Source organism: Acomys russatus, chromosome 27, assembly GCF_903995435.1.
Source record: "Acomys russatus chromosome 27, mAcoRus1.1, whole genome shotgun sequence".
Classification (NCBI taxonomy): domain Eukaryota; kingdom Metazoa; phylum Chordata; class Mammalia; order Rodentia; family Muridae; genus Acomys; species Acomys russatus.
This window is the reverse complement of record NC_067163.1, coordinates 17,877,090-17,900,854: the sequence shown is the minus strand read 5'-3', so window position 1 is coordinate 17,900,854 and position 23,765 is coordinate 17,877,090. Positions and strand designations below refer to the sequence as shown.

Sequence of the window (23,765 nt, the reverse complement as noted above, 5' to 3'; positions counted from 1 at the left end):
AGAGATGGTTGTGAGATACCATGTGTGTCTGGCAACAGAATCCTGGTGCCTGGCTCCCCACTTTAAAATTTGAAGGTAGATATATTTTTATGTGTGTGGGTATTTTCCTTGCATGGAAGTGTGTGTGTGTGTGTGTGTGTGTGCGCGTGAAATGCCCACAGAGGTCAGAGGAGGGCATCAGACCCCCTTGGAACTGGAGTTAGAGTGAGCAGACATGTCTGTCTTGGGATCTGAACCCCTCCAAGAGCAACAAGTGCTGTCTCGCCATCCCAGACATTAGGAGTAAATATATGCAAGGAAAATGCTTCCTGACCTGTTGTTACTGTCCTTAGAGAACATTAAAAGGGACTAGAAGCCTGTTACAGAGTGAGTGTAATGAGAATTCGCTGTAGAGCTACAGTTAGAAGGAGCGAGTCAGCGGCAAGGATTAATGATTAATGGGTCAGGCTAAAAGGAGTCATGAAGGGTGAGACGAACATGAAATTTAAGAGACATGCTGTTTCCAAAAACATACTGAAGGCGGTAAGATGACGCAGGAGTCAGGGTGCTTGCCACTAAATCTGGTGATCTGCGTTTGATCCTTGCAACTCATAGTAGAAGAAGGGAGCAGACTCCCAACAAACTGTCCTCTGATCTCCACATGAATGCCAGGGCGCTTGAGCATGTAAGCATGCACAAGGATACATACATACATACATAAACACATAAACACACACACATGTAAAAAAACTGAGGTCTATATATATCACATATAGGGCAACCCCCTCCCTCTTCCCTCCCTTCTCCCTCTGTCTGCCTGTCCCTGTCTCTGCCTCCCTCCCTCCCTCCCTCCCTCCCTCTTGTGACTAGAAGATGTACATCAATGTCAGGAGTCTATGACTGAGCTTGAGATTGCCAGTTTGGCTAGACTGGATGGCCAGAAAGCCTAGGGTTCTGTCTTTCCAGGATTATAGATGTTTGTTGGGGATCTAAACTCAGATTTTTATGATTGCATGGGAATATTTATCCACTGAACCATCTGTCTTAGGGTTACTATTGCTGTGATGAAACACCATGACCAAAAGCAACTTGGAGAGGCGTGGAGGTTTGAATAGAAACGGTCCCCATTGAGCCAGGCCTGGTGGTGCACGCCTTTAATCCTAGCACTGGGAGGCAGAGGCAGGCAGATCTCTGTGAGTTTGAGGCCAGTCTGGTCTACAAAGCGAGTCCAGGATGGAGAGCTAAGGCTACACAGAGAAACCCTATATGCCTGCATGCCAGAAGAGGGCACCAGATCTCACTATAGATGGCTGTGAGCCACCATGTGGTTGGTGGGAATTGAACCCAGGACCTTTGGAAGAACAGCCAGTGCTCTTAACCTCTGAGCCATCTCTCCAGCCCCTCTAGGGCCATCTTATGGAGGCATTTTCTCACTGAGGCTCCCTCTTCTTTGACTCTAGCTGTGCCAATGTGACATGAAACTAGCCAGCACACCATCTTTCTAGCCCTGTCCTAGTTTGCTTTTTATTGCTCCGATGAAACACCTTGACCAAAAACAACTTGGGGGGGGGGAAATATTTTATTCGGCTTACACTTCCCCATCATGGTCCATCACTGAGGGCAGCACTTAAGCAGGGGAGAAACCTGGAGGCAGGAACTGAAGCAGAGAGCACAGATAAACACTGCTTACTAACTGCTTACTAGCTTGCTCCTTATGGCTTGCTCCTTTTTTTTTTTTTTTTTTTTTTCTTTATATAACTCAGGACCACCTCTCAGGAGTGGCACCACCCACAGAAAGCCAGGCCCTTGCACACCAATCATTAATCAAGAAAATGTCTCAAATACTTGACTATGGGCTAATTAGCTGGAGGCTGTCTCAGTTACTTTTCTATTGCTGTGACCATAACCAAGGGGATTTACAATAGAAAGTGTTTAATTTAGCTTATGGTTTCAGAAAGCGTCCATGATGGCACAGTGAAGGAACAGCTGGGAGTTCACAGCTTGATCCACAACCACAGGCTGAGGCAGACACTGGGATGCCTGACTGGTATAAAACCTGAGCCTGCCCAACAGTTAACACACTTCCCCCAACAAGGCCATGATTCTTAATCCTTCTCAAACAGTTCCACTTATTGGAGATAAGGTATTCAAAGATAGGAACTTACAGAAGTCATTTTTGTCTTGTTTTTATTTTTCCAGACAAGGTCTCTCTGTGTTAGCCTTGGCTGTCCTGGAGTAACTTTGCAGACCAGGCTGGCCTCAAACTCACAGCAATCCACCTGCCTCTGCCTCCCAAGTGCTGGGATTAAAGGCGTGCACCACTATGCCTGGCTTGTCATTTTCTTTTTTTAAAGATTCATTTTTAGGTGAGAGAAGTATGAAAGAATGGAGAAATAGAGGGATCTAGAGGGTCCTAGAAACCTACAAGAAGAACATCATGATGGGTGGATCTGAACCCAGGGGTTTCTGCTCAAACTACTGCACCAACTGTTACATGCAGTAAACATTGAACCTCTAGCCAATGGACAGGACATTCTCCACAGTTATGTGGAGAGTGGGGACTGACTCTGATATGAACTCTGGTGCCCCATATTTGACCATTTCCCCATGGTGGGAAGTCCTAGTGGCACTCAGAGAAAGAATAGGCAGGCTACCAAGATGAAACTTGATAGGCTGTCACCATATGGTCGGGGAAGAGGTCCTCTTCTGTCACAGACCTAGGGGACAGGAATAGGGTGAAAGAGGAAGGGAGGGAGGGAGGAACGGGAGGAGACAAGGGGATAACAATTGAGATGTAATTTGAATAAATTAATAATAAAAAGTTAAAAAAATAAAGATTTATTTACTACGTTTACAGTATTGTGCCTGCAGGCCAGAAGGGGTCACTAGATCTCATTACAGATGGTCATGAGCCACTGTGTGGTTTGAACTCAGGTCCTCTGGAAGCCAGTGCTCTTAATCTCTGAGCCATCTCTCCAGGCCAACAGAAGTCATTTTCATTCAAACCACCACAGGGGCATTTTTTTCAACGGAGGCTCCTTTTTCCCAAATGACCCCTGGCGTGTGTCAAGTTGACAAAAATCCTAACTAGCACAAGCCCCAAGTGCAGGCCCTCTTAACTGCTCCATGACTTCTTTGGGCATGAGAAATTTTAATGTGGTCCAGGGAACAGAAGAATATAAAGCAGGTAAGTAAATTAAACATTGCAAGGCTCAAGCTCAGGCCATCAGGCTTGCACAGCATTTTACCTTCTGAACCATCCCTCAGATCCCATAAATTTATTCTAAAACCAAACAAATATATATTTACCAAAGAAAGTCTTGGAAGAGGGGGATGGTGAAAAAAATGTAAAAGTCAGAAGATAGGGAGGAGTGCTGTGGAACATTATCATCTCCTGGGGATGCCATGGCTCTTGCCCCCGTTACCACAGCAACAGTGGTCACTGGTACAAGACTGGGTTCATCAACATTCCATCATGGAGCAGGAAGCAGCACATGAGGCCCCACCAGTCTCTGGGGAGCCTGAGGCAGTTGTGGTGACTTAGGGAGGGGAGTCTTTCTCCTCAGTGGTGTTGCTACTATGAAGTTGCCCAAGAAACTCACCACCCAGGCTCATATAAGCTCCCTTCTCTAGCAGCAGCAGGATGGAAATTTGTTGGGGTGAAAAGGTTTGGTGGACGTGCAAGAGATTAAGTGACAATGTGTGTGGCGGTATGATCAAATTGTGAACCATTTTCAAAAAGAAACAAAACAGTTTGACGTAAAGAAACAATAATGAAAATACTAAAGGTGTGGGGAGCTGGAGTTGAGAGGTTAAGAACACTGGCTGCTCTCTTCAGGAGAACCCTATTTGATTCCCAGCAGGCACGTGGCAGCTTACAACTGCCCATTAACTCCAGTCTAGGGAATCTACCCTCTTTTGGCCTCCTTAGGGACCAGGCATGAATGTAGTAGGCAGACAGACACATGCAGGCAAAACACCCTACACTATACACATTAAAAAAAATCCAAGCTTGTGATTAAAAAGAAAATAAAGTGAGTCCAGGATGGCCAAGGCTACACAGAGAAACCCTGTCTTGAAAAACCAAAACCAAAAAAAAAAAAAAAAAAAGAAAAGAAAAGAAAAGAAAAGAAAATACCTTGTGAAATGTGAATTTCCGATAAAGAGTAAACATTTCTATAAAAGTAGGTTTTGTGCAATATTAAGGATGGTATATAGTTTACCTGGAGACACAGGGCTAGGCAGTTGCCAGAGCTTGTCTAAGAGTTCCTACTTAAGCTGGTATCACTTGAGTTTGGGGTCAACTGGGAAAGCCTTTATCTCTTAAAGAAATGCAGCAATGTGTTAATTGTGTTTTTGTGACAAGGTGTCAGTACACAGGTCAGGCTGGCCTCAAACAGATCCTCCTGCTTCTGCTTGAGTGCTGAGGCTGAAGGTGGCACCACCACGCTGCTAAGAATATATCACCTGGATACATTTTAGGGAAAGCCTAAGATGGATGGTTTACTTCTATCACCTATCCTAGTATCTATTGGGAAATTCTACTTTAATCACAAAAGTAAAGACAAAGATGTTTTATTTAGCAAGACTGAAATTATATCCAAGATGCAAGTATATTCACATGAGATCTTTTGTGTTGTCTGAAACAATTCCTGGAGCTATTAACCCACGGTAATTAACCTAGCAGTATTATTTCTGGAATGATTAATATAATAGAGCCATTTTTCAGTTATCAAGGCTTATTAATGCCCTTGGGGCACATTGAGAAACTGCTTTGACTATTCAATCACCAGCCTACGCAGAAGTAAAGGGATGGAAATACGAACCCAACACTGCCCATTTCAGCTTTTATAAGGAAACAAGCAGTGGCTGGAATCCCACTGAAGACAAGTGCGGTTTACAGACAAGGTACAGGGTATCTAGCTCCAACATACGGTAGTGCAGCTCAGTAAGCATGCCTGTCTTACCAGCACACGACACACGCGGACCCACAGATCACTTATCAAACACCTCCCTTTTTAGAGCACTTTTATTTCAGGCTCATTCAGTGGTTCCCTCAACTCAGAAACCCCACGGATTCTTCCACATCTCTTTTTAGTGATATAAAAATTATTAAGCTTCGGCTTCCTTACAGACACACTGACAATAAATTGAAAAGTGATTAAAAACTGCACTGGATCTGAAATGTATTTGCAGAGTTTAGCGAGAAACATTCCCCCAAGGTTGCTGTGCCTTGGGAAAGCCTACAAAAACCTCAACTTTACAAAACAATTACTTTGATAGAAGTTCTACTTAAAAATAGCAGCCATGACTTCACTGCCTACAAAACTGCAGGCTTATCACATTTTATATGTTTACAATTCAAATGCTTTATGATCAAATTTTCTAGTATTACAAAAACCCAAAATCACAAAGACAGATGGGCGAGGTAGCCCATGCTAAAAAAGACAGATGAATTCCATGATTTTACTGCTGTGACAGACACCACCAACAACTGATTTATGTTTATGACATGGGAACATTTATGGTATTATTTTTTTTCCTTTTGTTATTTTGAGACAGGGTTTTTCTGTGTAGCTTTCACTGTTCTGGTTTGTAGAACAGGCTGGTCTTGAACTCAGAGATCTGTCTGCCCTGAGTGCTGGGATTGCAGGCATGCACCACCACACATGGCTACATTTATATGCTTAAAGGGGGGAGGGGACAGTAGTTGCAGCAGGACTTTATGGTGGCTCTTTGTGACCAAGGGAGGAGCTCTCAGAATTTTAGAAGCAGAGAGACTTTCAAGATGCGAGGGTGACATTTGGTGAGACAGCCTCACTCTTGCGTGGACTCCAGTGAAGTAGTGTTATCTGAGGCTATGGTGGAAGAGGGGTGCTGGGGACAGCATGTCACACTTAACAAATGGCTAACAGCAGCAATGGGAGGAAGATGAGTTGGCCTCAGGGGGAAAAACCACTTTTGCAAGAACTTTTGAGAAGCTGACTTGCTGGGAACATTTTGCAGTTTGTACAAAGTGTGCCCAGGACCAGTGGCATGCGAGAGCTTGGCGTGAGGAGTTAGAAGAGACAAGGGCAACATCTAAAGCAAGCAGAATCAACTTTGCCTCCTTCTAGGCAGGCCAAATGCTACTTAAAAACCTGGCAATCCTGGCGCCACTTAGGAGCAAGCTGGCCTGACTTACAGAACCAAAAATGAGGTGGGGATTGATGCCAGAATACATCATTTACGGTAGTCACCTAAAAGGTACCAGTAGGTACTTGGTGTGGGGGAGGGTGGGGTTGGGCTGCAGTCAAGTCCTAAGCTGGAGCTGGTCATGGTTACACAAGGGTATTGCCATGTCTGCAAACTAACTGCACAGCTGCCCTCCACAGAGGCACTCGGTGCAGCACTCACAGGCTACAGTGGCGCCCTGCCCCCAGCCTAATTTCAGGATCTAAGACCTTCCCTTCCCATTTGTTTTTTTCATTCTGAATCTCCTAGGGTGACTCACTGCTTTCCTAACCAGCAATGAAAAACAAACCATGGGGATTCAAGGCAGGCCATGGGGCACGGGCACGAACTCTGACTTACATCCATGCAGCTGCTCAGAGCTGACTCCCAGCCTGCTCTCTGGATCTAAAAGCTCCCTTTATCAGCATGTCAGACAAGCCCCAGCACAGGTCGTAGGCACTACTACTTGGATGTCTACTGGCTACCCTTTCTCCTTCTATGTGTCAAGAGTTCTTCAATGAAGAATCTCCGTAATGATAAAGACATTTGGTTTCAAAAGTATACACATAATTAGTCAACTAGTACTACAGTGCTAAAAGGTATAAGGAGCCTACTTCATCAGCTCCCATCTTAATGCTGAGGAAACTAATGGATAGATTATCCCAGAAGAAATCAAATCATAGACGAGGTGATTTGAAAAGGAGTGTGTGGTGCTGACTGAGCCCTGCTGCAGTGAGATGTAGTCAGGAAACACAAGGGCCCGAGTACAGGGTGTAGAAAACCTTGCAAAACCTAGCACCAGGTTCTTCCTAAGGAGGGCTCAACACAGCTTAACTCTAGACTAACACACTCACAGACAGCCCGGCAGGCCAATGTTCTCTGCAGCTGATGTTCCATAGCAGATGCCCCCTATGTTGGAGCCCAACACGCAGACCTCGCCAAGGGAGAGAAGTGTGGAATGCAGTCTTCCTTGAAAGGAATAAAATCACAGAGAGGCAGCAGCCACATGTCTCCTGCTTCGGTGTTGACAGTATCTATAGTTAAGCCAGCTTCAAAGGGACAGCGGTGGTGCCTGCAGGTTAGAGGTCAAATCTGTGCTGTGCACACCTCATCAGAAGTCATATAACCCACTTACCTGGATCAAAAATAAAACCAAAAACAATTCTCCATGTGCTCTCCCTTCCCAGAAGGGGGTAGATTTATGTCCATTGCTTCCTTGTTCACCACAGTCTCTGGAAGAGTCACAGAAGGTAGTGTGGGAAGGAGGAGCATTCTGTTTCATCTTAAAAAATAAAGCTCTCTCTAAGCGGCACAATCAGAGGTTGTATACTTTTTTTTTTTTTTTTTTTTTCAATTATCCTTCATGGTTGCCTCTAGGGGCTCATCTTCTAAGCTGAAGCCCAGCTTGTCAGTCAGCCCCTCAAACTGCTTGCGCAGACCACCTGCAGAGTCCATAAACATGTTGGGGATGTCTTTGCCAAAGTAGATCTTGCTGTTGGAAGCAATGGCCTTGTACTTCATCAGCTGCAGATATTCTGGAGTCAGCTTGAGCTGTGACATAAAAGTGCAGAGAGCTTAGGAGGGATGACAGGGACAATTTGGTGGCACCCTTTCAACTTTGATCTGGAGAGGGTCTCTGTCAAGCGGATATGCTCCTTCTACATTTCACGGCCTCCCTGCTACCCAGAAACCACTTCTCTGAGAGGCAGCAATCTGGGGTTCTATGACAGGGTAGCAACAGTTTCAAGAGTCTGGTGTTTAATATAAGAATGAACTTCTCCTGAGGCTTGCCAGCTAAGAGAAGTGCCTGCCTCACAGTGCAGGGCTCCTCAGTTCTGCCATGAGGGCTCTGGGTAGGAAGCAGTGAGGCAAACACACCCTCAGTCTGGTGGTCAGGCCTTTACCTTATTTGCTTCTGCTATCTTCAGAGCAGTGTAGCACTCAGCATCGGCCTTCGCCTTCTCCCGGGCCAAGAACGCAGCATCTAAGGGGTGAAGGGTGCAGGGAGCTAGATCAAGTACAAAAACCATGGGAAGGCCCAGAAGCCTGTGCTCCGGGACTGGCAATTATAGCTCAGTGGTAAGCATTTGCCCAGCATACACAAAGCCCCAGGTTCCATTCCTGGCACTGCAGAAAGCGCAAAACCAACAAAGGCATTTTCTGGTCTCCATGACCTTGGAGAGATGGCTTTGTGTGTGTTTTGTTTTTGAAATGGTCTCACCTTGTGCTCAGGCTAGCCCTGGGCTATGCAGTCTTCCTGATAGTACAGAGAAGCCACTTCTCTAAAAGAAGGTCACCTTAGATCTTAGAACTGAGTAGCAAGAGTTCCAGTTTAAGACAAAAAGGAGGACCTACTATGGCATCCTTCTGAGTCAGCCTTTTCAGTGCTGCATTGCACACACTGCCATGCCTGTCATATGTCTGCCCCAAGACTGAATACCACACATGTAAAACAGCTCAGGTCCCTTTGCCACTTCATTTTCTCAGAGTTTCTGACACTGGTTAGGCTGGCTGGTTCTGACTTATGTATGCTGGTTTAAAGGAACACTGGATTCAGACCTGCCTATCCCATCACTTAGTAGTGACCTCCCTGCCCAGCGATGGTGCAGCTCAACATTGAGCCCCATGCCTAGGGAAAGGGCAGCCTCATCCCAGTCACATTTGTAACAAAATACTCAGGGACAAAGGTCACTCTTTGGGGGTGCTGTTGTGTGGTCACTGCTGTTCCTCACCCCCCTCTTCGAAAAATTGAAATGATTACATTTGTTTATTTAGTGGAGTAGGGGTGCGGCATGCATACCATGGCATGTGTGTGGTCAGAAGACAACCTGGGGAAATCACTTCTCTCTAGCTGCCATGACTGAACTCAGGCTGTGAGGCTCGGCAGCACATGCTCTCACTGCTGGGCCATCTCGCCGGCCTGTTGCTGGTGTTTTGAGACAGTTTTTCTGTGTGACCCAAGCTGGCTTAGAACACTGAATCCTCCTGCTCTACCTACCTCCTAAGTAGTGGGATTGCAGGTGTCACCCCAGCATGACCCGTTTTACAAAAGATTCATTTTTAATTATGTGTATCTGTGTGTGATTATGTGCATATAAGTGCAGATGCCCATGGAACCCAGAGGTGTCAAGTCCTTCCGGAGACAGATTTATAGGTAGGTGTGATCTGTGGGCATTGGGAACTGATTCAGTTACTCTCCAAGAGCAATGCACTCTCTCAGCTGCTGTGCCTCTCAGCTCCATGGCAAGTACTTTCAGGAAACGAAAGCACCGTTTCCCTGGTGAGGCTCACGGATCTGTGACATTCTAATCAGCTCATGAGTGGGTCCTGCAGAACCTGCAGGCTCCACAGTGAGAGTATAATTACACAGAACACTGGCCTGAAGCTTCCATGAGGATCCACCTTTGTCCTGGAACCCACTTGACAGAAGGAACTGCATGAAGCAAGAGAGGGTAAGGTGGCAGGAAGTGAGGGCTGGGGAGGGGAAGCAGAGGTGAGCAGAGCTGCTCCGGAGCTGCTGGTGCTGAAAGGGTCTTCATCAAGAACAACTTAGTGTCTGCATGGACCTGGAGAACAAACTCTGAGACGAAAACAATGCAAGCAACTGAGTCCCTCCTCCTCTAACAGGCGCTTGCTATGGGTGACAGGTGTGTACCAACACACCTGGCTCTGGGGGACTTTTGAAGAAGAGGTAGCAAAGGCGGGGAGAGCTGTGGTTTGGGTCCAGTGTCGGAGTTAATACCCAGTGCTCAGAAATAGCTGCTGGACTGAGCTCCAGATCAGCAGGGCTTGTTGTGTCTCTTTCTTTCCCTTCCTCTCTTTCTTTCCTTTTTTTTTTTTTTTTTTTTTTTTGAGACAGGGTCTTGCTCTGTAGCCCAGGATGTCCTGAATCACCACCCACTTCTGCCTTTATCCCAAGTACTGAGACTATAGGAATATGTTACCGTGCCTGGACTGACGGCCTTGCTCCCAGCCCCATTTATTTACTTACAAACATTTATGTGTGTGTGTGCACTTAAGCATGCCACGGTGAGTGCATAGAGGTCAGATGACAACTTTCAGGAGTTGGTTCTCTTTCCTCCCTGAGGGCTGCGGGCTATCATCTCAGGTCCTCAGGTTTGGAGCACTTTCACCCACCAGCCACTTCCTCAGCCCTTGCTTTCTCTTTTCTAGTCCTAACAAAATGCCCAGGGCATAATCAACACAGCCAACACCTGCTGAGTGAACGTTCCATGAGATCCGCTTGCTGTGCAACACTGGCTGAAAGCTCTAAACCCAAGTCTAGGCAGAGAAGAGCTAGTACTTCAGAGACATTATAACACCCTGAGCAGAGACAAAAGGGCACAGAAGTGACCCAGTCACCCGTGCTCTCTTAGGCACGACATAATGTCTACTCACCCTCAATTTCTGAAATCTTCTTCTCTGTCTCCTTTTCCATTACCTTTTGTCCGTAGGTAATTTCTGCAACCTGAGCCACTTTTTCTGCCTCTGCATAAACGAAGTTGAGATAGGATTTAGAGCTTGGCTAGCGTGGGGAGACGGCTCAGTGGGTCAGGGTGCGAGCTGCCAAGCCTGATGATGCAAGTTCAGTTCCAGGACCCACATGGTGCAAGGAAAGAACTGATTCCCACAGGTTATCTGCTAGCGCCAAAGAAGCACCATGGCATGCATGTGCCCATACACTTACACACAAATAATAAATGTAAAAACAAAAGGCCTGGATTGACTCATCCTTTCCCCTGATCTCAGTGCCCTAATACCTGAATGGGTTTGCTCAGATAGAGCCAAGTCCACAGAGGGCAGCTCCAATAGGCACACCTGAGCAGAGATGAACGTCCCAGTGAGCACAGGCGCACAGCATCAGTATGAAATAGCAGCCTAAGGAGCCGACCCGGGGAGAGAAGTATGCTTCTGGGCAGTCAGGGACACAACCTAACTTCTCTCCCAAATCAACCTTTTAAAGAGTAAGTTCTCCCTGACACTTCTCTTTAGGAAACAGTTTGGGTTGACCAGAGCTCCAGGCCTTCCTCTTACTTGCCACATGGCTTTAGATATGTTTACAAATCTGAGCTCAGAGAAACAGAGCTATCATCTCATGATGGCTGAGTGGGTACAAGGGCTTGCCAGGCAAGTCTGGCAACCTCAGTACACAGTGGGACGAGCCAGCCACCCTCAAAGTTGTTCTCTGACCTCCACAACTGTGCCTGAACTCCTACTTAGAGGCACAGTGCGCTCTCTCTCTCCCTCTCCCTCTCTCTGAGTAATAAATAAAATAATATTTAAGAAACCAAATGAACAAAAAGTCTAAGCAGTGACAGAACTTCCCTCTCTGGTGCTATGACAACTGAGTCACTTCACACATGACCTTCTCAGGAAATGGTAGTCATTCCTGTTAAGAAAAGGGCTCCTTCCACTTCAGAAATATAAGACCTCACGACTCACTGCCTGTGCCTACAATCTGACAATTTCCATGTGGCTCCTGGGGATATGAATGCTACCCCCACCCTCACCCCGGGAAGCATTTTGGAGGAGTTTACCATGCCCTGCATGCCCTTCCTTATATCTTCCCACCTCCCCAACCTTCCTCCCCGAGAGAGGGTTAGAGAAACATGCGCAGACCAATGAGGGCCTTCTTCCTCTCTGTTTCCGCCTCCTTTTCCACCACCTTCTGTTTCTGGGCTGCAATAAGAAGCTTTGTCTTCTCACTCTCCCTAGAAGGGAAAACATGGAGCTGTGAGGCTGGAGGCCGGGAAGTTCAGTTCTCCCTGCGGAAACCCAGCTCTGGCTGAGCAGATGCACCCTCGGGCATCTTTGTTCTCCCATGCAAGGTTGGTCAGTGGCTCAGCCTTTACTGATCTGTTGCATACAACATACGGCTTTCCTTTGTGAGAAATAAAACAGTGCCTGGGTGTATGCCTGTAGTCCCAGCTACTCAGGAAGCTGAGGAAGGAGGATAGCTTAAGCACGAGCTTGGGGCTAGCCTGGGCACTTAACAAGAACCTCTCTCAGAGCAAAATAAAGCAGAAAAACAAACCACTTTAATAAAATAGACCCACCAGCAACCTTGTGTGTCCCTGTTATCACCCATGGCTATGATCCTCTCACTTTTAAGAGCATCACTGCTCTCCAGGGCTCCTCTGTGGTCCTGAGTGCTGACATGTCTGCCCAACCTTATAGTTCAACAGACTAACAAATGCTAAGTGAAGGGAGAAAAAAATCCGAGCCTGTAGCTCTGGGATGGGTAGAGGGGGAGCTCACGGGGCCAGCTTAGGCACAGGGCGTACTCACATCAGCTCATAGTTCCTGCGGATTGCCTCAGGTATATTGGGCTTTGTGACGCGTACAGCCTGGAGAAGGGCACAAACAACAACTGATGGGAAAAATGAAAACGGTCAGGGACATAAGATGCAAAGGGCTCGAAGTGTCCCTGTGCTAAAAGAGCACCCCGTGAGAGACAGCATGCAGTGGACTTCCCATTGAGGCAATGCTTACTTGGATAACAAGCCCAGGGGCCATGGAGGTCAGGTCCTGTTGCAAAGCCAATTTGAGGTTTTCATCAATTTGATCTGGAATTGAGAAAGACACAAACGGAGCTGTTAACTGTCTAGGTGAGGAGAGGAGAATGTGGGAAAAGCACCAGCAAAACACTGGCTTGCTGACTAGTCTTTCCAACACCGTGTACACACCAAGCTAGAGAGCTAAGAGCCCGCAGCAGTCACTGGGCCTTCAAAATAAAACCCCCTCACAGTTTAAAACATCAACTATACCTTTCAGGGGGCCTAAGCTTAAACAAACAAACAAACAACAACAACAACAACAACAAAAAACAATTTGAAACATTCGTCTTTCTCAACTGGCATCAGGAGAAGGCAGGCCCAAGAGAAGATAGAATGGCTATGTCAGGTTTTCAGAAAAGAAGCAAGGAAAGCTGGGCATGGAAGGACATGTCTATAACTCAGTACTGGGAAACTGCAGGAGGAGAACTAGGGTTAGCCTAGGCTACACAATGAAGTCTTGTCACCAAAAGGTAGGCATTTTAAATCTAGTAATTTTGTTAAAAAAAAAAAAAAAAAGAGGGGCTGAGAGATGGCTCACTGGTTAAGAGCACTTGATGCACTATTATAGATATCATCAAAGCAAGAATTCATTTTGGAGGTATGGGGGGGCTCATGTGTGTAACGCCAGCATTTAGGACGCTGAAGCCGGAGTATCATAAATTTGTGACCAGTTTGGGTTGCATAGTGAATTCGGAGCCAGCCTGAGTGACAGTGATAGCAAAACAAACACTATTTGCTGCTCTTCCAGACGATCCAAGTTCAGTTACCAGCCCTCGGACCACTCAAAGTCCCCTGAAAGTCCTGCTCCAAAGGATCTAATATCATCTTTGGCCTCTGTAGACACTTTCCCACCCAACATACTTAGCACCTACTTGCTCACACTCATGTAGAGTCAGAGTCAGAGACAGACAGAGACATATGGACACACTAAAAAAGAAAACAAAACAGAAACCCTATCCTAATGTCCAGGAGAGCCTATGTTGCTTTCACTATGTATTCTATCAACAGCCCAAGGGGAAAATTAAATTTACTCTTCTGAAAATCAACCCATGTCTTTTTGTATGTGGGTTGAGTACATGTGCACATATGTGTGTACATGCAGGTCCATGCCTTTAATCCCAGCACCTCTCTGGCCTGGGCCTTCTCTTCCTTACCTTCTATTAGAGAGACCTCACTGAGATCCTGGACAAAGGGGTCAACAGAAGCAGGCTGGGATATCTGAGCAGAATCACTACTGCCATTGTCAGATGCCATCTGCTTTAGTCAGCCTGCCCAAGCAATAGCTTCTCCAGAACAGCAAGTCTCCCTTCTTTTATAGATGTGCACACTGAGGCTGATGGAAACTAGCCAGCAGCTAAAACAAGAGTCATTTGGTTTGGGGGTGGGATGAGAAGTGGCACACGGGTAGAGAGCGCTTGCTGGACATGTGTAACCTGGGCCCTGGATTCCATCTAGCAACACACACACACACACACACACACACACACACACACACACACACACACACGAGAGAGAGAGAGAGAGAGAGAGAGAGAGAGAGAGAGAGAGACAGACAGACAGACAGACATACAGAGGAGCAGAGAAGAGAGAAATACCTGCTTAATTACTATGTTTGATTGTTACAATGTTAAAACTATATTCTTGCTGAGTGTGGTGGTGAATACCTTTAATCCTAGCACTAGGGAGGCAGAGGCAGGTGGATCGATGTCAGTTCAAGGCCAGCCTGGTCTACAAAGTGACAGCCAAGGCTACACAGAGAAACCCTGTTTCGAGAAAACCAAACCAAACCAAAACTAAAAAACTACTCAAAACCAAACCAAAAGACCCCTATATTCTTATCCGTCCTATCAGTGGGCAAGGATTTGTGATGTTTTTCTATGTGAAAATGTTCTCAGAAGCCTTGTAGTGTTGAGGGAAGAAGGCATAAAATTAGCATCTGATACGGGTTAAGAAGAAATAAATGCCTCACTGGTTTGTTTTTTAGCGTAAACTAGAAACTATAGGAAAAAGGGAAACTCAACTGAAGAACCGAAGGGCACACTGTGGGGCATTTCCTTGACTATGACTGAGGAGGAGGCCCAGGCCACTGGGTGCCACAGCACGCCAGGGCACATATAAAATGCAAGTGCAGAGAAGCTCGGAAAGGCAGGCAGTGTGCAGCCCTCCACCATGGTCTCTGCTTCAGCTCCTGCTGTGTCACCATGCCCGGTGACTTGGTTAATTATTATCACTGCCAACTTGAATATAATTTCCTTTTCCTTCCTTTCCTGCATCTCTCTGGATGAGGAGCAGTTGGGTGGTAGACTACTTGCCTAGCATGCTCCAGGGACATGGCTTCCATTCCCAGCATTGACAAAAAAAGCTGTTTTATGAATGTTTCTGGAAAAATTCCACGTGTCAAGAAGCGGTCATCTGCTTTCAGCAATGGCTACTAGAAGATGTCCAGAAGTGGATGTAGACAGAATGCCATGAGGGAGCCATGACACTGACTGACTGGGATGTTTCTGCCATGAGGGAGCTATGACACTGACTGACTGGGATGTTTCTGCTGCGAAAATCAAGGCCAGGTGAAAAAGACAGAAGGTGTGCACCTAAGCATGTGGATCCTTTTAACTCAGTGTTTCCTATTCATCTCTAGGGGGTAGGGGGAGAGGGCGGAAGTGGGGGGGAAGGGATGCCACAGAGGTTCTAGGAAGTGTCCAGAGCTGCACTTCTTCCCTTACTTCTGGAACTGAGCATCTCACTGTACAACACTGGCTGCCCTGCACTCAGTGGGACAAACACTCAAGTGACAGAGGGAGGAGGGAAGGTCTGCTTGCAGCTCTGCTGTCTGCTAGCCACAGCTCTCTCATTTTCTTGTCCTTGCCCCAGTGAAGGGTTGTGCCTGTGTATCTTGCTGTGCCATGCTTGGTTGATGTCCCCGGGAGGCCTGTGAGGGTGTTAAGTGGACATAAGGGAGAGGAGAGGCGGGGGTGGGGAGGGAGGGGAAGCTATGGACAGGATGAGAGAAGAATTGCACGGGTATGTTGGGCTACATGGCCTTGTGAGATTATTCTAGGAACCACTGTCCTCATATAGAGTAGTACTCCCGGGGCCGCGCCAACGTCTCTGCTCCGGTGCTCTGCTCGGGCAGCAGTGACTGTCTCTTCCACTCTCACCGCAGTGCTTATGTCTGGCTGCTCTAAGGATCCTCCCACTGTTCCTAACATCTTATTTTTTTCTTTTTGGGGGGGCTATTTATTTAGAAAAAGTCTTTCTTTACAGCCATAGCTGGCCCTGAACTTGCTCTCCTCCTGCCTTAGTCTCCTGAGTGCTGGGATTGCTGTGTAGGTATAGACCCCTCTGCTTGGCCGGGCTCGGTATTAGCTGGAACTCTCTTGGTGACTGGCGTGCGCCCCGTCTATGGAGTCCTCCCCATAGGGTGGTGGCCCAGGAGCAGACACACACAGGGCTGCTGGAGCCTACCATGCCTCAGGGAGGGCGTGAGGCGGCAGCCACACCCGTGACCCCATTCTCACCGAACAGCTCGATGTAGACTTCCTGGAGAGTGTGAACGCTGCAGAACTGGTTGAGCTCATGGTGGATCTTGTTGAAGATGAGGGCCTTGTCGTAGTCTGCCGTATAGTTCTTCACTATGTCATACACTGTGAGCAAGGGGAGCTCGGCGTAAGAAAAAGCCATGGCGCCACGCTTCTCAGAACTTTCTCAGCGGCTGCACTCAGGGCTTTTGGTGCCCAAATGGAGTGCGCATGCGTGTACGGACAAGCGGGAAGACGTACCTGCATTTGGGACCAGGAAGTTCACCACTTCAATTCTGTCAAAGTAGATCATCACACCCCCACTGTTGGAGGGAGAAGTGACAAAGAGGTTACCAGTGCGTCCTGGGATCTGGTGACCTCCCCTAAAGAGCTGGCTTAAGACATGTGACTGTAAGAGCAGGAGCACAGTGTTCATGGAATGTGAGGCAGCTTATGCCTGAGACCTGCAGAGCTTTTAACCTCCCCAAGGACACAGCAAGACCTTTGCATCCTCAGGAAAGCGTAGTCCCTATCTTTTGACCAAAGCAAATGACTAGATGGGAAGGGATAGAAGGGATTAATAGGTTCAGAGCGCACCGGGTGCCTGGAAGCTTGCTCCTCTGCCTGGCCTCACTATCACTTCCGCGTGGCGCTGCCTTCCCTCACAGGAGCCTTCACTGCAGCCACGGGCAGCCAGGCTCTCCTCGTACTGGCTGGGGCTCACCAGCTCTACTCAGGGTACCTTACCTGGTCCCACATGGTACGTTCTTTACTTCATCTGTTTGGAGAGTCGTCTGGAGACAGAGGAAACATCAAATTATGTAAAATGGGCCCTGACAAAAAGCCAACCTACTATTTGGAATCCCTGAAGCCTTTGTCTTTGGAACTGGTTGCTTGTTTGGACTGCGCTTCGCTCTTGCTAAACATGACTAAACCCCTTTAAAGGCTGCGCCTTGAAACCAAGCAAAAGTGCCCACTCTTGTGTCACCATATGTGAAGCACGGATCACACGGAAAGCAACTGAGTCTGGGGCCTGGAGCGTGTACGTCACTGCTGAAGCAGCAGACGCCCTTCTGAGCTGTCTCAGAACAGAGTGCCTGCTCGGCACGATGGCGAGACTTGTAAGAAAACGTACCCAAAGCACTGAGACTTCTGCACAGCTAGGCAAAGGGAGGGCGCACACAAGGGAAGATAGGCAGCCTACTGGTCAACCTCCTTTCCTCTCTTCTGGCCCGGGAACTGAGCTCAGAGCCCAGTGTATGTCGGCCTCTATCTTTGTGTGACACCCCCCAGTCCATTAAGTTGGCTGAAAAGGTTCTCTCTGGTTTTCTGAAACAGGGTTTCTCTGTGTAGCCTTGGCTGTCCTGGACTCACTTTATAGACCAGGCTGGTCTTGAAATCACAGAGATCCACCTCTCTCTGCCTCCCAGAGTGCTGGGATTACAGGCCTGCGACACTGTGCTTGGCTTAAGTTATTCTTGAAGTCTGCGTTTTCTTAGTTGATATGCTTTAAAAACTTATTTACTTTTATTTTATTTACATTGGTGTTTTGCTTGCATGATGGAATCAGATCTTCTAGAATAGGAGTTATAGACATTTGTGAGCTCTGAGCTGCCATGTGGGTGCTGGGAATTGAATCTGTGTCCTCTGGAAGAGCAGCCACTACTCTTAGCTGCCAAGCCATCTCTTTAGCCCCATCTTAGTTGGATATATTTAGAGATGCTAAGTCTACCTCAGCCAGGAGGTTGGCTACAGGAATCTTATTCCTATTTTACGTGGCACTTGTCCTTACCCAACTAGTCTCCCTCCCCATGCAATGTGATTTGTAGTTTTGAATTTCAAACAAGCACAAGCAAAGTTCCATGTTTTATTTCCATCTGACCTGGTAACCTGTGATTTTAACACACACACACATTTGACTTTTCTTCTAAACATTCATAAAAAATTCTTCAGCAGCCGGGCGTGGTGGCGCACGCCTTTAATCCCAGCACTCGGGAGGCAGAGGCAGGCGGATCGCTGTGAGTTCGAGGCCAGCCTGGTCTACAAAGCGAGTCCAGGACGGCCAAGGCTACATAGAGAAATCTGTCTCGAAAAACAAACAAACAAACAAAAACCCAACCAAACAAACAAACAAAAAAAATTCTTTAGCTCCACTTCAAAGATGAGGAAGCAATTTCCACTTGGGGCTGATAGGCCAAAGCAAAGCAATGGCTCCATTTAGTTATTTCAATGATCAAGTAATATTAGAAGAGTCTCAGACTCTGTCTCTTTCTCTGAGTGTGTGTGTGTGAGAGTGTGTGTGTGTGAGTGTGTGTGTGTGTGTGTGTGTGTGTGTGTGTGAGAGTGTGTGTGTGTTAGAGAGAGAGCACCTTAAGTCAATCTCTGAAAAGGCGTTTTATTCCTCTAACAGTTAATTTCAAACTGTGTATAGTCAACAACCCAACTTTGTTAATGAGCCCAGCACACCACACGAGCCACTTATACCTGTACAGACTTATAGGATGTGATGAATGGGAGCATGAGATGGAAGCCGGGGCCACTGGTGGAGGTCAGCAGGGCGCCACCTCTGCAGAGGAGGGAGAAAGGCAGGTTCAGTACCCAAGAGAGATCCCTTAGGTCAGTGAGTCTCAACCTGTGGGTCACAACCCCTATGGGATCAATAAACCCTTTCACAGGGAGTTGCATAAGATCATCAGAAAACATGGATACTTACATTACAACTCACAAATGCATCAAGATTACAGATATGAAGTAGCAATGGACATAATTTTATGGTTGGTGTGGGGGGGTCAGCACACATGAGGAACTGTATTATTAAACGGTCGAAACTTTAGGAAGGTTGAGAGCCACTGCCTTAGATCAAGACTTATGGGCCAAGCATAACCATCTCTCTACTCCTGTAAAAACTTAATGTAGGGTGACACATGCCAGTGACATGTCTTCCCTTTCTCCCTTCTGTCTCAACTTGAACATTCTAGGAAGCCTCAAACCATTAGTCGCACTTTTCCCATCAAGGAGTAAACACACAGACTAAGTACAACACAGAGCAGAGTCCCTGGTGACACACAGCATCAGAGACAAGTCTGTCACAGCTGCTGGGCCTGTGGTCATCACCAGAGCACTATCCAGCTTCTAGGAGCAGCAGGACTGTTGGAGCACAGTGACACAGGAGATTAAAACAACATTGGTGGGGGGGCAGTGCTAGGGCTGAACCCAGAGCATCACACACTCTATCTAGTAAAGCACGCTGCCAAAATGAGCTACACCCTGCTCCTTCCATATATTTCAGTAGGAAGTGACAGACTCCATGGTAGAGGAGGCAAGTGGAATTTAGTTAACAGATGGAAGGCTGAAGGTTCTGACTCAAAGTTCTAGAACAACTGAGAGCAGAAGGGCGAAACACTTGCCTTTACCTGACCGTGTCCTGGAAGCTCCTGGGGATGCACATATGAGGTCTCGTCATTTTTGAGGCAGATCTTGCTACATAGCTCTGATTAACTTAGTACTTGCAATGTAGCCCAGGCTGGCTTAAAACTTACAGTAAACTTGCTTCGGCCTTCCCCCAAGTGGTGGAATTACACACGTTGAGCCATCGTACTTGGTACAAGGGTAAAGTCACTTCAACACATATTAAATATATAATATGCATTTTCACATATTTCTAATCAAGTTGCATGTGAATGGCAAAATTAAAAGCTTCTGGGGAACATGAAAGCAGATGGTAAAGACAAATTACTAAAGAGGAGTGGAAATGCAATAAAGTTCACATCTCTCTTTTTATTTATTTATTTTTCCCTTGAGACAGGGTTTCTCCATGTAGCCTTGGCTGTCCTGCACTTGCTTTGTAGACCAGGCTGGCCTCGAACTCACAGCGATCCACCTGCCTCTGCCTCCCTGAATGCATTTTTTTTTTTTTTTTTTTTAAATTCAGGGACTTGAGTATGTTAGTCAGAAGCTCTTCCACTAAGCTAAACTCTAATGAGGATTAGCTCATTAGCTACTGGCAGTCCATAGCTAAGCATTATAGGACCTGTATACAAAAAGGGGGTCAAGCTAAACACATCAACGCACGCCTTTAATCCTAGCACTGGGGAAGCAGAGTCAGTCTGGTCTACACAGGGCATTCCATGCAAGCCAGAGCTACGCAGCAAGACCCTGTCTCAAAGGGGGCAGCAGTGCCATAAAGACTTACAGCAAGTGCTGGAGGTACAGTTCAGTAGTAGGGCAATTATCCAGTATGCATTAGCCTGAGTTTAATCCTCAGCACAAACCAAACAACCAGTTGAGCAACCCTCCCTTCTAAAACCTAAAACGAAAACCTTGGTCACAGAAGCCACTGGAAAGAAAGTGACTCGAGATCATTTAAAGAGTCATTTTCCTAAAGCTGCTTTGATTGACACGGATCAGCCTGCAGAGCCTTTAAACTTCCTTGAAACATTCACTTTAAAAACAGTCTCAATTTTTAGCAGAGTACACTTCTCAAGTTGCCACCAAGAACTGGGCCTCTGGCAACTTTTGGAGAGGGAGCCTTGCAGTGCAGTGTGGAGACAAGAGTCTTCAAGGGATTTAAGAGAGAACTCTTCTCAGAGATGATCCGGAAAGTGCACCGATTCCTTGAGATTTTTGTCTTTAAACCCATAGATACATATATCACCAGGACCTTAAAATACTAAAGACAAATTTAAGTCTACAAATACACACACACACACACACACACACACACACACACACACACACACACACACACACACCCCTTACCCATGACTTAGAGGCTCCACCTGAAAAAGATTCCTCTATTTAATAAAACACATTGGCCAGGATCTGCTGGCCAATGACAAGGGAAATGGGCCACCGCCTCTGCCTTACCTGTAGTATACTCCGATATGTCCCTCTTCTATCTTGTGGACAGCTGAGAAGAGAGATGCGCAAAAGAAACTGGAAGCCACAGCCACAATTGCTCCCAGCTGAGCCATCAGTGAACCTGTATCCTAGAGGCAAGGGACAATGTGCGGTCTGACATACAGGAGAGAAGAAGCTGCACCGCTCAGGGCAGATCACCAAGCTGTGGCTCAGGAAAAGTGATTCACGGGCAGCCTGTTTGTACCAGAGACACAGTGCTAGCCAGCCACATCTACATCTCTTTCCATCCTTGTTCTCAGTCAACGTTCTGGTCCTTAACTGTGGGAGCATAATTCCCACTGAAGCCAAGAGGCACCAGCTCCAGATACTGTTATACCTAAGGGAGACTCGGCGCCAAGTGGGCAGGGTTCAAAACACAGCCTTCTCTTCACGTCTCATTAATGTGTTGTTATCGGAGACAAGTTAATCTAGTGAAGGAATAGAGGCAGCTGCAGTGTGTTGGCCCAAATTACAGAGGCTGTCAAATGGCAGGCAGCTGTAGCTACGTGTATCTGGTCAGGGTCTCCCACTCCTAACTGCCCGCCATTGAGAGGGAAACCACCAGTCATTCTCTTGGGATCCAAAAGAGAGAGACAGCAAGCAATTGCGTTCCGAGGTAAGATTCTCTTGCCTGTCATCCACTTTTCCTCCTATTCTTTTGGACTTAAACGAGACAGATCTCTTAACAAGACTGAAACCACATTTTCCCATATTCTCTGTTTCCAAACCCCGTGGTTACTGGTTACTGGAAACTGGGAGTGCCACAGGCTGGGAGACTCTGGACTTGTGCAAAGTCCAAAACGCCCAGGTGCCGAGACGCGGCAGAATCACACTAGAAATGCATTTCCTGAACACTGAATGTTCTGGAAAAACTACGGTGACAGACTGGCACAATCGGCACAGGGAACGAGTTCCACCTCTCAGGTCTAACTTATTTTTACCGTGGCGGCCTCCAGCTACCGAGCAGCAAGTAGCGTCCCCTCTGCAAATGCCCTCACTTACTACCCCACGCCACCTCGTGCCCTTTCCCCGCCCTCCTCCTCGAAACAGGATCGCCCAAGAGCTTCCGCTCGGACCCGTGGGGGACTGGACAGACAAGGATTCTTTCTGCTCCCGGGTGGGCGGGCTGAGGGGCTGTCTCGGCTAGAGCCCCAGAGCTCAGCGGGTCTGATCCAACCCCGAGCCGCAGCGAGGCCGAACGTGTACTGAGGGGCGGGGGCCGCGTACCAAGTTGTCCCTCCAGGCGCTCCGTACACGTCTGAACCCCCTAAGTGCAACCGCAGAAACCGCCACACCCCTCAGCACGCTACTTCCTTCCGGGCCAGTCGCTTTGATGACATCATCAATCCGCGCAAAGAGACTCCGCCCCAACCCCGGGAGCCTCCTCTCGCTCCGCCCCTCGCGCTGCGAGCGGCAGTGGTCGGTGGTGCCGCCAGGGGGCGCCCGCGAGCCGGCCCGGCGGGCACTGACAGCCTTGGGATTGTAGGTCTGAGGGGATACCCAGGGAGCAGGTACCCAGTGCAGGCAGAGTGGGCTCGGGACACCACGACCCCTGGTATCACCTTTGGAGATTGCTAGAGAGTCTCCTTTGCTTCAGGTCGATCTGGGTTTCTTTTCTTCTTCTTCTTCTTCTTCTTCTTCTTCTTCTTCTTCTTCTTCTTCTTCTTCTTCTTCTTCTCCTCCTCCTCCTCCTCCTCCTCCTCCTCCTCCTCCTCCTCCTCCTCCTCCTCCTCCTCCTTCTCCTTCTTCTTCTTCCGAGCAGGTACTAGTGAGGTGCAGTGCTCCTCGCCTGCTTGCTGCTTTCCTGCCTTCCCAGCCAAGAAGGAAAAAGCTTCCAAAAGTGCAGATTATGTGTGACGTTGCTTGCCAACAACCCTATTCTGAATTGCTCTTTATACTTTTCTGAGAGCTTTGTTTGGCCTTGAGGTCCCCACAGCAACATAAAGTAATTAACAAGGAATTATTGTCCTGATTTTAATGAACGGAATCTAAATTCTGTGAGGGGCGTGACCAGCAACAGTCATTGCAAACTTCCTTTGCGATTCTTTAATAGTTCAAGTTTCATGCCTTGCTTAACACCTGCTGCAGCGAGTGTATGTAACGCCATCTGCACCCTGGGACAGAGCGGACCGGGAAGAGAACTGGACTTAATGTCTCCTAGTCTAAGGCCCTCACAAGTCCTCACCCTGCAGCAGCAGAGTATTGGGCCGTTCATATCGAACTTTTTCTCTCCTTTTTGTCTCCGGGGGTGGAACTAAAGGGCTTTGTGGCCACACTCTCTCACCGAGCTGCTTCCTTAGCTGGAAATTTCTAAGCCAGCCACTGAGGTCATTTTGTTTGCAGGCCAGGAAGTGCCCACTTTAATTCAAGCTTTTAGTAAATGAAAAAGCTTCCCCCCCCCGCCCCCCCAGTACAGTAGATGGCGAGTTGTCAATGCTGGACGATTTTTAGGACTCGGGAAAAGGAAAGCAAAGGAACCCCTTTGTCCTCTCTCAAAAAGCCAAGGCACTGAAATGGAATTCAAAGATCGGGGAAGCCAGATGTGTGTAGACAGCCGAAGACTAGCAGCCGCCCCGAATCCCAGATACAGAGAGGCAGC

General features: G+C 47.5%; 1 protein-coding gene across 1 annotated transcript; it reads right to left on the bottom strand.

Moving 5' to 3' along the window:
• Nucleotides 1-7,527: 7,527 nt before the first annotated feature.
• On the bottom strand, nt 7,528-22,426 carry Erlin2 (ER lipid raft associated 2). The gene is made up of 12 exons (XM_051169605.1): nt 22,394-22,426; nt 21,134-21,255; nt 18,752-18,833; nt 17,015-17,061; nt 16,529-16,590; nt 16,268-16,393; nt 12,685-12,758; nt 12,481-12,539; nt 11,812-11,903; nt 10,591-10,680; nt 8,097-8,176; nt 7,528-7,743 (listed from the first exon to the last, which is right to left on the bottom strand). The coding sequence occupies exons 2-12, from the start codon at nt 21,238-21,240 to the stop codon at nt 7,543-7,545; spliced, it is 1,020 nt and encodes a 339-aa protein (XP_051025562.1). The 5' UTR covers nt 21,241-21,255; nt 22,394-22,426; the 3' UTR covers nt 7,528-7,542.
• Nucleotides 22,427-23,765: the final 1,339 nt, after the last annotated feature.

Excerpts from the sequence above, each read along its gene's own strand:
- Erlin2 (XM_051169605.1), bottom strand. The coding sequence starts at position 21,240 with ATGGCTCAGCTGGGAGCAATTGTGGCTGTGGCTTCCAGTTTCTTTTGC. Across the intron at positions 16,394-16,528 it reads CTTCCTGGTCCCAAATGCAG|TGTATGACATAGTGAAGAAC; the intron begins GTACGTCTTCCC and ends CCTTGCTCACAG. Across the intron at positions 10,681-11,811 it reads GAGGAAGAAGGCCCTCATTG|AGGCAGAAAAAGTGGCTCAG; the intron begins GTCTGCGCATGT and ends TCGTTTATGCAG.